Source organism: Microtus oregoni, unplaced genomic scaffold, assembly GCF_018167655.1.
Source record: "Microtus oregoni isolate MIOR12 unplaced genomic scaffold, Mior012 000053F_ref0000044, whole genome shotgun sequence".
Classification (NCBI taxonomy): domain Eukaryota; kingdom Metazoa; phylum Chordata; class Mammalia; order Rodentia; family Cricetidae; genus Microtus; species Microtus oregoni.
This window is the reverse complement of record NW_024543829.1, coordinates 8,287,979-8,303,058: the sequence shown is the minus strand read 5'-3', so window position 1 is coordinate 8,303,058 and position 15,080 is coordinate 8,287,979. Positions and strand designations below refer to the sequence as shown.

Below are 15,080 nucleotides of genomic sequence, written 5' to 3'. Positions count from 1 at the left end.
TGTGCCACATCTTCCCCACACAGTGCCACTAACTAGGGACAAACGACTGGAGGAAAATTCCTCGTCCAAGTGCAGCATTTGGCTCCTGGATCTACATCTCTTTGGTATATCATGATTTATATGCATTTAGTCTAACTTCAGAAATTCTCATAGTCTCTAACAGTCTGAACCCTGTTCAAAAGTCAAGAATCTAGCTTCTTTTTAGACAATGTAATGTCTTAAATGTGATACCATTGCTTCTAATATACACTAACAAGAATGTTACTGTTTTAAAAGGAACATATATATTATGTATACACACACACATTTTAAAAGGTGTGTGTGTGTGTATGTTGTGTTGGTTTTTTGAGATAGGGTTTCTCTGAGTTACTCATCTCCAGGGTTCTGCTAAAATGTTCTGTTAATGAACTGTTTCTCTAACATCTAGGTTCATTTTCTTCTGTGTTGCAGGCCAGATGTTTCATCTTTTGGTTGAGATGACTGTCTTTGCTTAGTCCTTTGGCAAAGATCAGTTGACTATCTTTATGTTGCCTTTTTTCTTCTTTGTTTCTTTATTTCTTATTTCTGCGTTCCACTGTGTGCTTTATTCTCTGGTCATTACTGCAATGTTCCGACTGTTACAAATTTTAGTAAGTATGTAATGTTCCTACAGTCTGTCTCCAGACTGTGGTAATCAGGGCTACTACATTCTCGACTGTTTGCTTCTCCACAAAAGCTTTCAAAGCAACTTATCAGTACCCACAAACTGTTAGAATGTCTATTAAACTGATTTCTTCATAATAATGAGTTTCTTGTTTTGTATCTCTCCCTTTATCATGTCCTTTCAATTTTATTATTCATTATTGATGATTTCTTCATACATATCTACTTTATATTTTGTTAGATTGCTCTCAAGAATTTCTTTATTAAGAGATGCGCTATTATACTTGGTATTGGCTTTTTAGTTTCAAATTCCAACTTTCCTTGCTAGTTATAAGAAAGCGATTGATTATTATTTTTTAGCCTTCTACTATATGATTTCCTGCAATCATCAGTTCCTGGAGATTATTGATTTGCTCCATCAATCATAGTTTAGCTATTGTGCTGAGATCACTACTATCATTTGGACGGTTTGTTGAGCATCTGTTAGAGGGGTTTGTTTTCATTGCCATTGTTTTCTTATCCCTGTTTTTTTTCTGCCTTTTTGGTTTTAACTGAGCATTTCTATGACTAATTAATTTGGGGTTTTTTGAGACAGGTTTTCTCTGTGTAGTCCTGGTTGTCCTAGAACTCAAGCTTGTTCATTTCTTAGCTTTAACTTTAAAAAATGTGCTTCCCATGTACTTGATCTAGAATGCGCGCGCGCACACACACACACACACACACACACACATTTTAATCCACTTTCAAATAGTCCTTCACAGATTATGTAACTTACAACAACAAATTCCTTATACTTTTCTCTTTATATGATTATCATTTGTTTACTTAAAAAGCATATGTAATCATGTGTGCATACACATGATTATGTGTATGTTTTGTCTCCAAGCTTATGAAAGTGATTTTGCACATGGATAAACATGTGTGGAGTTTTTTCTTTATTTACCACAGTGTAACGTGTGTGTATATGTACACAGAAATATGCCCTTACTAGCTGCTGCCAATCTCGGTTGCTTAGAATTCACAGCCATTCTTGCCTGAGGCAGTTTGTGTTTAGATAAATAGAATCTGTCTGCTACATAATTAAGTACCTTGCCTTTTTTCTTTCATAGTCCCAAACCACTGTTTGTCTTTAAGAAATTAAAAAGTGTATTCCCTTTACGAAAACCACAGCAACTAATGCCAGAGTTTTCAGAGCGATTGGAATAAGCCTACAACCTACTGAGTTTAGTTTCTTCCCTTTCAAAATTTCCTCTTCTATTTCCTTGGGTGCTTCTTCAATTATTTACGTCTTAATCTTCTGAGCTGTCCCATGGCACCAGTCTAATACTGCAGAACATCAACTTACTGAGAAGAGACCGCAGAGGAATGAAATGGCTTCTCTGAGTTATGTCTGTTTCCAATCGTTTAAGATGGATGTGGACCAGGGATGAACCTAGGGTCTTCTGCATGCAAAGCCCATGTGCTGCTTCTTAGTTACCCTCAGAGCTCCTGAACAATCTAGGGATGCAACTGCAGCAATGTGTTTTAGGGATGCACACTGCAGCAATGTGTTTTAGGGGTGCACACGGCAGCAATGTGTTTTAGGGATGCACACTGCAGCAATGTGTTTTAGGGATGCACACTGCAGCAATGTGTTTTAGGGGTGCACACTGCAGCAATGCGTTTTAGGGGTGCACAAACACTGCAGCAATGTGTTTTAGGGATGCACAAACACTGCAGCAATGTGTTTTAGGGGTGCATAAACACTGCAGCAATGTGTTTTAGGGGTGCACACTGCAGCAATGCGTTTCAGGGATGCACACTGCAGCAATCTGCTTTAGGAGGCCCCCATCAGATATCTTAGTGGCGACATGACCAACTCCTGACAGCTGCAGTGAGCATAGTGAAGATGGCCACAGTGGCAGCAATGTCACATTCCCTATTCAACCTTACTCACGCTTCTCCACTGCGTACGTACTCTACACACGTGCAGCTTTAGACAAACGGCATTGGCCTCTTTCCTTTCCCACGGCTTCTCCACATGGAACTGTTGATTTTCTGGCATGCAGGGTCACTTCCCTCTTCCCCTTTCCAAGTTTCTGTGCCTTCTCATGTTAACTTCCGTGAGGATGGTGAGTCGCAAGGCTAGTCCTCTTCTTAGACAGTGAATGTTGTTTTTGGACTCCTGTGCTTTCTTAGCTCTGCCGCGTATTTCACAGCATTGAGTGTTAGGTAACGTGGTTAACCTTGTTTAACGTGTAAGTGCAGATGATGAAGCATAGTATGAACTGTGAATATTAACAATATCCAAGAAACATTTAAGTTTATAGGGGTGAAATATTTTTAGGACAATCTTGATTCTGTTTTTTTAAAAGAGCTTAAAAATTTTCCTTATCCAATACAGCGAACACAGTGACTACCAAACACACAAACTCTCAGATAGAGACTACCACGGTAACTATCAGATAGTGACTGCCAAATTTAACTAGCAGATAGTGACTACCACAGTAACTATCAGATAGTGACTACCACGGTAACTACCAAATAGTGACTACCACAGTAACCATCAAACGTCCCTCCCTTTTCATTTTTGTGCTTACAATGTTTCAACCATTACTGTGTTTGTTATACTTGCAATTATCACATTAAAAGTATGTCAGGCTCACTAGTATTTTATGTTTCTTAGTGCAACACAAAGAATTGGTGTGCAAATGATTCCTACTTCATCTTCTGCCCCTAGATTATCGTCACGATGATCGAGACCTTCAAAGCTCCACATTGTCTGTGCCAGAACAAGTGATGTCATCAAACCATTGTTCGCCAGGAGGGTCTCCTCATCGAGTCGATGCTATCGGAAGGACTAGGTCATGGTCACCGAGTGTGCCTCCTCCACAAAGGTAAGTTAGTCTGTAAATTTTGCTTATAGCTAGGTAGTTAGGGTGAATTTTGCCTAAATTACCGTAATAACCTCTAAAAATAAATTATCCTTTCAATCATCCTTTTAAAGAAAAACAAGACACCATTGGGGTGGGACTCAGAGGTGATATGGGATAGTTGGTTACCTGGCATGATTTGTGTATTATTTGCCCTAAGAGTTCAAAATAGTTAAGAAAACCTAGCTTTAAATTGCATATAAATATTAAGCAGATTCATTTAGAACCAAATAATTATATTCATGAATGATATAGTAATTGGTAAGTTGAAAAGTATTTTAAAAAATCTTTGAGAAACTAAAATAATGCATGAATAGTGAGAGAAATGTCATACCAATTTGTTGCTCTAGGTTTTATGATATTAGAATCTCTGACCAACCTAAGGACCAAAGCGCTACATGGAATGTAAACCACAGACATTAATGTATGTGATTTACACATGATAGAGAGTTCAGGAAACATACTAAATAGAAAATATGTATAATATACAAAGATATAATTTAATAGATATTAACTAGATAGGACACTGTAGCTATATATTATATAAATTTGCCTGTGTGTTTGTATATTCTTCTATATACAAGCATAACATTGCAGACTAATGGAAAAATGTGGTTTGCAAAAGCAGAAACCTCGTCCATCACCTAGAGTGAGGATTTTAGCTTTCATTCTATGTTTTCAAAGAACCACCACATGCAGAGTAGATGAGGGCAGGAGTTGGAAAGATGACCACTGGACAGCTATAATTTAGTCACTCACAAAGGTGGCAGACTAGGCTGGCGTGCTGCCAGAGAGCATGGTTCCTACTGTATAGGTACTGAGATTTGAACTCAGGTCCAACCATGCACAAGGCATCTCTCCCACACTGTCTAGCATGGGCCACATTGAACCTATCTTCTCATAAATCTTTTCCTCTAGTATGTATTATATCAGTGAATTTGATTACAGAGATTTGGGTTGCCCATCAGTAAGGTATGACATTGTTTAAGGATATTCTCTTATTGGGCTCTTAATGTATCTGTAAGATCAGCCAGATCTTCAATTAACTGTTAATCTCCAAATGAAATTTATTCCATCAGAGATACGAATAAACCAAAAAACAGATTTTATTATTATTTTGTGGGGGATGTGCTATAGATCAGTCAGGTGTTTAATTACCTTGCTGTCTTAGTAGGAACGTGGAGCAGGGACTGCGAGGGACACGTGCTCCTGGTCATTACAATACGATTAGCCGGATGGACAGACACCGGGTGGTGGATGACCATTATTCTCCAGACAGAGACAGGTAAGCGCAGTTAGCTCTCACTGAACTCTGCTGCCTTCAGGAAGGGTTCTTACAAAGATCTTACTGGTCCTTTGTGTCATCTGAGATTCCAAACGCTGCCTTTTCTTTGCTCTTTCTACAGTTTTTCTTAAGATAGCCCTTTGTTTAGAAGGAAAGGTTAACAAGTGTAATTGTTCCTGATAACATAAGCACAACAGGATGAACCTGACTATCACGGTCACCTGAGCACCATAGCTGCCTGATAGCTTGCCTGAGCACCGTGGCTCTCCTGAGTACCAGGACTCAGGTTTAGAATCCCGGCACTTGGGATAGAGATCAGGAAAGTCACAACTAAGAGGTCCGCCAGTGCTGCTTGACTAGTCTCTGTCAAGACAAGATTATATAAAAATAGCTAGCAAATTTGCATGAGACATTATAATGATAATCAGGATGTAAATATTTTTTACCTGCACATAGCAAATTATCGTGTGTAATATATATCCATAGGCCGATAGAGATTGAAGTCTTTAGCAGATTTCAGAGAAATAGTGTGGCTTTTCCTATACAGAAATCTTAAACAGAGTCTAGTTTGTTTAGGAAACCTATATTATAATTCTCCAAGAGATTTTCTCTCATGTCCTTTAGTAATGCTTTAATGTCTTAAAGAACTACACTTGCTGTATTTGCAAGAATTCTCTGCATTTGCCCCTTTAACTGTGACTAACTTGGGAATAACATGGTATGTTAAAATGGTTACATTAATTACTGCTAAATTTAAGAAAATTATTTAACTTTCTAATTCAGTTGGGTTATATATAGGAAATACCATTGGAATTTTTCAAACTCTCAAATGCGTTTAGGATAAGGGCATGATAAAGTCCACGCTAGTATTGAGAAAATATGACATAATACATTCCTTGTCACTGAAGTCCACAGACATGACAAGTAACTGTTAGGATGTATAAAGAAATTGTTTGATTTGAATAAAATTGATACTCAGTCCTTGCATGTAATTCTCTTTTGTCCCCAAAGAAAACACACAGATATCTTCTACATTGATAGTGCCAAGAAAATACTGATTTTTGTGTGTAGGATCAAGGAAGAAGCCAAATAGTTATTAAATTAATAGTTCTATTAGTGTCAGTTTCAAAACTATTTAACTTTGTTGCTTTTTAACTTTTTTAAGCTTTTCATGTAACCAGTCCCCTAGGGGTGGTTATGAGCGTGCTGCCTATCTGGAGACATGCTTATCAGCACAATCATAGTGAAAGGGAGATCACCACGGTGGCCTGCCTCAGACTGGGAACGTGTCATAAAAAGCATCAATAGCCGGGGGGTGGTGGCGCACGCCTTTAATCCCAGCACTCGGGAGGCAGAGGCAGGCGGATCTCTGTGAGTTCGAGACCAGCCTGGTCTACAGAGCTAGTTCCAGGGTAGGCTCCAAAGCCACAGAGAAACCCTGTCTCGAAAAACCAAAAAAAAAAAAAAAAAAAAAAAAAAGCATCAATAGGTATTTTGGTTACCTAATAGAATGTTAGTGAACTTTATTAGCTTTCAAATTATTTATACAGCTGTCACAAGCTTCTTAGCCACTGAAAATCTGCTTATTGAGGGAATAAAATTGTCTAAATGACTTTAAATTTCTTATAAGCTTACATAAAATTATCATTTAATGAAAAAATGTTCTCAATATGAAGCTCAAAAATATAGACTAATCCTAATAGAAAGTAATAGAATAAAATTGCAAAATAACTGTTTACTGTTATATTAAATTACTAATATTTTCAGTATTTTTTAGTACATATTACTAGGTTTAATGACCACAAACACAGGACCATTTGCCTTTAATATTTTTTAAAACCCAGATAATTAATTCCTATTTTATGTAGTCATTATGCTTTTCTTCTTTATGATTCTTATGAATCTTTTAGTGTAGCAATAATATTCAGATGTTTATCTGTGGAAGTTTTAAAGAAGATAGATCGATCCTTGTGATTTCTTCTCACTTTTGTAAGGAAGGATGCAGATGTGCAAATAATAGTCATTCTTTGTTGGGATCTATCTCATGCCTTTTTAAAACTATGTAAAGTAAAATTTCATTTCAATAGACTCAAACAGTAGAAAGCCTTTCTAGTATTACTTTATCTATGCAATTCATTAATACAAGAAGCAACATTCACTGAACAATGTTCCCTCTTAATGTCTATTCCGGTCTAATATTCTTAAGGATTTCCAGTCATCAACTGCATCCGAATGTCCATTATGTTTATGAATATCATTTTATAGACTTTTGAATCTATTCAATTTAATTGGGTTTGATACATGTCTGGGTGATTTATAAAGCCACTTTTGTGTGGTTCTGGGGAATTTCCGGGAGGTTGGATAAGAGAGGAAGACCTGTCTTGAATTTAGCATAGGTGGTTTCTCAGTAGGCTGTGAACCTAGCTAGCGGAGAGATAATGAGGGAACCCTGCTAGGGTAGGCCTTCCTTCTCCGTCTTCTGGCTACCTTAGATGAACTGTTTTTGTTCACATCACCATCTCTGTCGTGGTGGATTAACATCTGGAACTGGTTCAAAATAAATTTTTCATCTTTGAAATAAGTTTTATCCAGTGTTTTGTCATAGTGACCAAATTTGACCAACACAAGAATCAATCAGAATGTATTAAAAGGCCAAGGAAAGAATTTTCCTTGTGTCAGTCATTAGTGTAGTAGCGATGTTAAAGCATGTGCACATCAGCCTCCTTATAAAACCTAATTTGTTGAATTAGAAACTCATATAAGTGAATGTACACTTTTTTCATGGGGTGTGGAGCCAAGTGTTCTGTAGAATTTTAAGTATGTTTGGAGAAAACCAAGCATTTGATTTCTGTATCTATAAAATTTATTATGTAGAATTATATGAGTTAACTGACTCTACCTCCAATGAGACTTTTATATTCCTTATCAGACAACCAGTTAAGAATCAGACAAAGAATAACACATAGCCATATTTTATCAGAAGTTTGTATTGTTAGTTGAGCAATGTAAACGGAGATTGCTCGTTCATTTTCCAGTAACCCAGACCCGAATAATCACATAGAAACTATATTAATTCAACACTGTTTGACCAATAGCTTAAGCATATTTCTACCTAGCTCTGACATCTTAAATTAACCCAATTTCCATTAATCTGTGTATCACCACTAGGTTGTGGCCTATTGGTAAGGTTCCTACATTATTCTTCTTGGGCAGTTATGTGGCATCTCCCTGACTCCCGCTACTCCCTCTCTCTCTCTCCGAATTTCCCACCTGTCTTTATTCTGCTAAGTCATTGGCCAAAACAACTTTCTTCATCAACCAATAAAAGCAGCACATATACAGAAGGACATCCCACATGAGAGCAAGGCAGTGTGTATATTGTAATCATGGTCTTCACAGATAGTGCAGGAGGTTCAGGTGTTCAAGTTAGCTAGTTCAATGAGAGATTGAACTGTAGAAGATACTCTTAAAAAAAGAAAGAAAAATTTATGGTAGCTAATGAAAAAATGTGCCATGCATATAACATTAAGAAAACATCGACTCTCAAATATTTTATAGTTAATGATTAACAACCTGAAACAACAAAAAATGGCAACAAACAAAGAAAAATTAAAAAAAAATGAGGAATTAGTTGATTCAAGTATTGTGGCCAAGTATAGAAGATGGCACCTGAGTTGGGCTTTGTCACCAAGAGCAAACTTACAGAAACGAAATCATCTACATCATGGAGTTTGGTGTAAAATATTTGGCGACATGCTGAGAAATTGTGTGTGAAGGATTTTACACTGATCATATCCCATGTGATATGTAGCTATTTTCATTATATTATACTTGATTAAATTCCAGTGGTGATGCATGAGATATAGCATCATTCGCTATCTTTATGGGTAGTGTTTAAGAATTCTGTATCTATATTCTATTGGCTCTTTGGTTCTTTATCTCTCTCTCACTCATTAGTCTAAATCTTACTCTGTTGTGAAAAGTAAATTTCAAATTTACAAATAATGCAAGCACTTGCTTACAGATTATTAGTTTAATGCATTCTAAATGGAAACTATTTTATTTCTTATTCCCCCTCTCTCTGCATATTTTGATTCATTATTTCTTTAGTAAACACTGATAACTATTGTTTCCTTAGTAACCCTGGTAACTACTACAGCTGTGAGCATCATTTTTGAGGTGATACGAAGATGTGGCTTTAAAACAGGATATTTTTAATATTTTAGTTATAGGAGCTAACTTACTATTAGAATATATGTAGAGAGTATTATATATTTTAATAACATCATAGCATATGCAGTACATATATATACATATACATACATACACACACATATATTTGGCTTTTGTTTGTTTAGGGTTTGGGGTTTATTTGTTTTAAAGACAGGGTTTCTTGTGTATCCCTGACTGTACCAGAACTCACTTCTGTAGACCAGGTTGGTCTCAAACTCACAGAGATCAGTCTTCCTCTGCCTTTTCAATGCTGGGATTGACAGCGTGCACCACCATCATCCAATTGCAGTATATTTTTATATTGGTTGTTTTCATTTCCATAAGTATGATTTTAGCATCACAAGCAAAATTTTAGAATCCGAGTTGGTGGAGTAGAGGAGGCATAGCTCCAAGCTGCCTCCCCCCCTCATCTGGAAGGTTCCCTGTAGTCTGTTAGGAACCTCAGCTCTGTGCTAACTGAACGGTGTGACTGATATGGAGAATAATGTAAGGACTAGTCAGTTTTGGGATTAGATAAGTGATATGTTAATAATAGTATTTAAGAGGAAAGTGAAGGAAAGAGTCCCTAAGAGTCACCTTTCATTGTTTATAGAATAGTCATTTACACCATTTTAGTGGCTTCCGAAGTTACTATCTTCAATGGTCTGCTAAGGGGTCTAAATCAGATCTCAGGGTGTTTCCAGGAGGATTCCTGTTGGGATGACACATGCTAAGATCAAGGCATCAGAAAGTAGCATGACTTTACAGCCCACAAAGGTAGCAGCCTGGTTAGAGCATCAGAAACATCCAGGGGGAAGAGTGAGACCTGCCATGGCCTTGCACATGCGGGCCTCATGGTTGCTTTCTGGTGTTAGTGTAAGACATCTGTCTAGCGAAGAATGTTGTTTCATGTTAGCAACTCTCAAAGGAAAGATGATGGTGCTGGAGTTGGTGCTTCTCAGCTGGCAGAGCTTTCAATTAGATTTCCTTCCTTCCTCGTGTCCCCACATTTCTTTCCTGTCTTCTGCTTAACTATCAGAAGAGAAAGGATAAGTTCTCACATAAGGGATTTATAAACCTCTAGGTACCTCAGATACTGATGCAATTTTCTTTTCTCTGTTTTGGCTTTTGGAGACAGGGTTTCTCTGTGCTGCTATGGCTCTCCTGGAATTTGCTCTGTAGACCAGGCTGGCCTTAAACTCACAGAGATCTACCTGCCTCTGAGCCCCGAGTGCTGGGATTAAAGGCGTGTTCCGCCAGCACCTGGCCTTCATTCATATCTTATATCAAGGCAACCATTTATTAAAATGTGATGTCTACTCATAAGTACGTGGTGGGGCATCCATTGTGTACAAAAATTTAAAAATGGCACTATCTTGATTTATTAGACACATTATTATATATTTACTAATCATAGAAAGTAAAATGCTGTGAGACTGAGTCTCCTATTGTCAGAACAGAAACAATAGTTAGGAAGAGAACAGCTTGTTCAAGTTTATTGGAAAAGGATTCAAAGAGAATCTGGACTTTAAAAATGAGTAGGACTTTGAAAGACAAAGAAGTGGAGACAGGCTTGGAATGATGAACAAACTGTGGTTGGGGACCACAACCTGTCCTAGAGGGCTCCAGGGCCTGTTGTACCTAGATGGAAGGCAGTGGCATGGTGGGTGAGAGAGGGCAGGAAGGTGGTGAAGAGTGACCTGGGTCCTAGCAGGGGAAGGGTTTGCAGGGAGGAAACTTGTTCTAGTGGATGCAGAAACCTCATGTAAGTGGTCAGGAATGGAGCAGGAAAGAAAAATGGAGCCTCATGAAATATCCTAAGCATTGTAGATATTAGATGTCATCTCTGAGTTCTTACGCTAGCTGGTGGTTTTATTAAATTTTTTTTCTCACCTTTTCTCCTTAAAAGAAGGAAAACATCTTTGTAATATACCATTTGCTTAAAGAGGGTGCTCAGTATATTGAAGTAATACTTAATTTTATCATTTAATTAAAAATCTAAATGTTCTATTTGGTTGCATTTTATTTTTAGAGTATTTGGTTTATTTTATCCTTTGCACTGCCATATTCCAATGGGCATTGAGAAGATGGCCAAGCTTTCTAGTAGCAATTTCATTTGCTTTGCTTACTATCTGATTAGCTGTTGGATCAGGCTTTTAGAACTAAACTATACCTGTTCGCTTCTTTCCCGAGTCTCATTTTCTTCTTGTTTCTGCCACGCTTGCAGTCATTTTCTTACTCTACCTCGCTCCAGATACAGTCAGAGCATTGAGCATCACCACAGGGATGGAAGGTATACTTTTCTTACACTTGAGTCTGTGTGTAGAGTTGCATGCTTCTGTCTGTGATAACCACTTTTAGTTTTGTTTATCTATATATACATGTGTGATTATTGATGAAATACAGAAATAGTACCCTAATACTGTAAAGTAAAAGTATATAAACTGTTTGAACTAGAATGTCACAAATACCTTCTCTTTGGTGGGCTAAAATCATCTTTTTATTACCCAGAATATTATTTTATTAGGAATTAAGTAAACTTTGCTACCAAAAAGGAGAATAGCAGTAGAATTGATGTCCCCCTCCTTTGCTAGCCTCCCGGTCTGATATGTAATTAGCACTGGCTTATTTGTACGTGCCTTCCCAACCTACTCCCCTGCTTCTTTGCTTTTCAAGAGGACACTAATTTGAAGTGTGTTGACCTGGTTGGTCTGCGGTTACTCGGTCTAAGACAGCTACCTACTACACAGTATAGATAAGCTTGGGTCTCAGAGTGCTCAGTCTGTGGGAACAACTCTTTCATTTCAGCCTTGTTCTAACTTATTCTAAGGAAGGAAATTTCCAGTGAATTTGAGTTAAAATATGTCTAATACTTAAAAAAATAGATTTATTTTAGTGAGAAATATCACTTGCCTGGCATTTAGCAGAATATGGATCTCACTGGGAAGAGAAGGAAAGAAGGTGTCTAATGTTCATTAAGTTCTCAAGGCCATTTGTAGCTTAGGTTTTTTTCCTGTTTGTAATGATATTTTACTTATTTTTTCATAATTTCATACATGTATAATGTATTCTGATTAAGTGCCTCCCTTCATCCTCTCTTAGCCCCCCTCCTATTCTTCCAAATTCCTTCTTTTTTTCCAATAAATGCTCCTTCTCCTTCGATGTCTTTTTGTGGTATGCATGCTGTGTGAGTGTGTGTGTCCATGTGTATCTCTGTGTGTCATGGGCACGGGTGGAACTGAATCACTTGATACAGACAACTTCTTGGTGAGGTTTATCCTCTTCCTCAGCAACCTTTAACTGCTTTCAAGCCCTTGTGCCTGGGTGGGGCCTCGAGATTCCTGCTTCCATCCATAATGGAATGTTGATGTGATAGTTGAGTAAGTCTTGCAGATAACTGTCTCTTCTGAGAGTTCCTGGCTGCAGCTGCCTTGCCGTATCCTGATGACAGGTTTTCATGGTACTCCTCCCCGCATCTTGTTCTTCCAGTCTCTCTGTCCCCTCTTCCTGAATGTTTACTGACCCACCCTTGGGGGAAGTGACTGGAATTTTGAGCCACTTCACTGACAGCATTTTCAGACCAGTTAGGCAGAGAAGAGGATTGTGGTGATAGCGTGGTGATGTGTTTACCTCGAGTAAATCAGGAATTAGATGTTATGCTATGTGTAACCTTTTTTGATCCCTGTAGGAGCTAGTAGGAGTTGATATTGATATGCAGAGTTTTAAAAGAAAGTACAAAAAAACTAATGGGTAAATTCTTGAATCTTGAAATCACATAGACAAATATGGAAGGAAATCCAAAAGAAAACTTTGATGATAAATCCTAGCAACCAATTTTGCTGATGTTTTTCAATAAATGTAATAGAAATTGGGTATCCTACCTGCTTTAGCAGACCCTGCCCTCCCACCTGCCTTAGCAAACCCTGCCCTCCCACCTGCCTTAGCAAACCCTGCCCTCCCACCTGCCTTAGCAAACCCTGCCCTCCTACCTGCCTTAGCAAACCCTGCCCTCCCACCTGCCTTAGCAAACCCTGCCCTCCCACCTGCCTTAGCAAACCCTGCCCTCCCACCTGCCTTAGCAAACCCTGCCCTCCTACCTGCCTTAGCAAACCCTGCCCTCCCGCCTGCCTTAGCAAACCCTGCCTCCTACCTGCCTTAGCAAACCCTGCCCTCCCGCCTGCCTTAGCAAACCCTGCCTCCTACCTGCCTTACCAGTCTCACCTGTTCTTCCTCATCCTCAAGGGAACTAATTCTCAGGAATGTTGTAACTACCCTTAAGATACTTTCTTATTTAACGAACTTCAAGCTTTATTTATTTCTTCTCTTGCACAGTGAATAGCTTTTGAACTAAATGCCCAGCTTTTTGTTAGCTTAGCTGATTTCTTTAAGGGAAAATTCTGTTTACATCGAAGCCTGTGAAGAGAACAGCTCTCATCTCTAAGAGGCCAGATATTTAGCTTATTTTTTGAGATAGCTTGTACTCCCATCTGATAATTCTTCTATAAATATGTAGTTATATATTTAAGTGGGCCATTGTATGACTATTATAGCTAGAAATTTCCAAATGTAGTAAATAAAAACAATTTTTCTTATTTATGATCATTATCCACAAGATAGAACTAGCAGGAAAAACATGGAGTAAAGGCATCCAATGTGATACTGCATGTCACGGTGTCCCCAGTCCCTGCCTGGTCACTCAGAACAATCTAGGCTTAGGAGACTCGACATGAAAAGCCTGTTTTCTTTCTTTGGGGTAGAACAATAGAAATATAAATGATATTTGGTATACTTGCTACTTCAAGAAAGAAATAATAACTAATTGTAGGTGTGTCATTTCTTTTCTTTCTTGTCTAATAATGGTGACTATTATTTGACCATTATTTGTTAAAATATGTCCTCTCTTGATTAAATATCCTGCCTCCCTTTTCCTCTGCTTACATCCCTCTTTCATGGTGCTGGGGTTGGAACCCAGTGCTTCCCAATGTTCCTGCAAGTGATCTGACATTGAGCTGCACCCCGATTGTGTCTTGTTATAATCTTCAGTGGAAACAATATAGTTTCTAGAAACAGTGAATGTATTTGACACATCATGAAGTGTGTGAAAATTGTACCTTTGAATTTGAGTCATATGTTAGTTGTTATATTAATACAAATACATGTACATGTTTTATTAAGTACCCCTTCAATATTATTTTAAGGTTTCTAGTAATGTCCTGTGGTTTTTATTACTTTGGCAATGCAATTACCATCCAGAAAATTTCCTAGGTAGTCAAGACATTTTTAGCAAAAATGTTCCACCTTCTGCTATTATCATCTTATTACCTACACATATGCAAGCCAGTAAGAGTTGTCTGCCTGGAGACTGGGATTCTTTCTACACAGATATACTCATTTTTTTACTCATTTATTTTCTTGAGATGATGTTTCCATATATGTCCCAGACTAGAATTGGCTCCCACAACTCTTTTTCCTTCAACTTTCTAAATTTTAAAGTTAAAGAGACCTGGGGGCTGGAGAGATGGCTCAGTGGTTAAGAGTACTGCTGCTCTTCCAGAGGTCCTGAGTTCAGTTCCCACCACCCACAACCATCTACAGCAGAATCTGATGCCCTCCAAAGGTTCTGAGTTCAATTCCCAGCACCCATGTGGGAGCTCACAACCATCAACAGCAGAATCTGATGCCCTCTTCTGGCTTAAAGTCATACATGCAGATAGAGTCCTCATAAGAATAGCAAATAAATAAATCATTTTTTTAAAAAGAAGTAAAGGGATGCACCACTATATACAGTTTGTATCTTTTCTTTTTAAATTAATTTCAGGGCCAGACATGACAGTGCACACATGTAATTTACATTCAGGAGGCGGGGATTGCCAAGTTTGTGACCAGTCTGTTCTAGAGCAGGGACACCCTGTTGCAAAAATAAATAAATCAAACTAGGGTTATGGCACACACCTGTTATCCCAGCACTCAGGAGCTAAAGCAAGAGGATCAGGAGGTCAAGGACATACTTATTCACATAGCAAATTCAA

General features: G+C 38.1%; 1 protein-coding gene across 38 annotated transcripts in view; it reads left to right on the top strand.

Moving 5' to 3' along the window:
- The window catches only part of Rims2 (regulating synaptic membrane exocytosis 2), a 386,828-nt gene that overhangs the window by 214,447 nt on the left and 157,301 nt on the right, over window positions 1-15,080 (top strand). For 19 of the 38 annotated variants that reach the window (XM_041637522.1, XM_041637533.1, XM_041637530.1 and 16 more), the window contains 3 exons: window positions 3,362-3,518; window positions 4,726-4,839; window positions 11,279-11,344. In XM_041637522.1, coding sequence (XP_041493456.1) covers window positions 3,362-3,518; window positions 4,726-4,839; window positions 11,279-11,344 — 337 coding nt within the window. The remainder of the gene's footprint in view (window positions 1-3,361; window positions 3,519-4,725; window positions 4,840-11,278; window positions 11,345-15,080) is intronic. The other 19 variants (XM_041637525.1, XM_041637529.1, XM_041637539.1 and 16 more) reach the window with 3 other exon arrangements.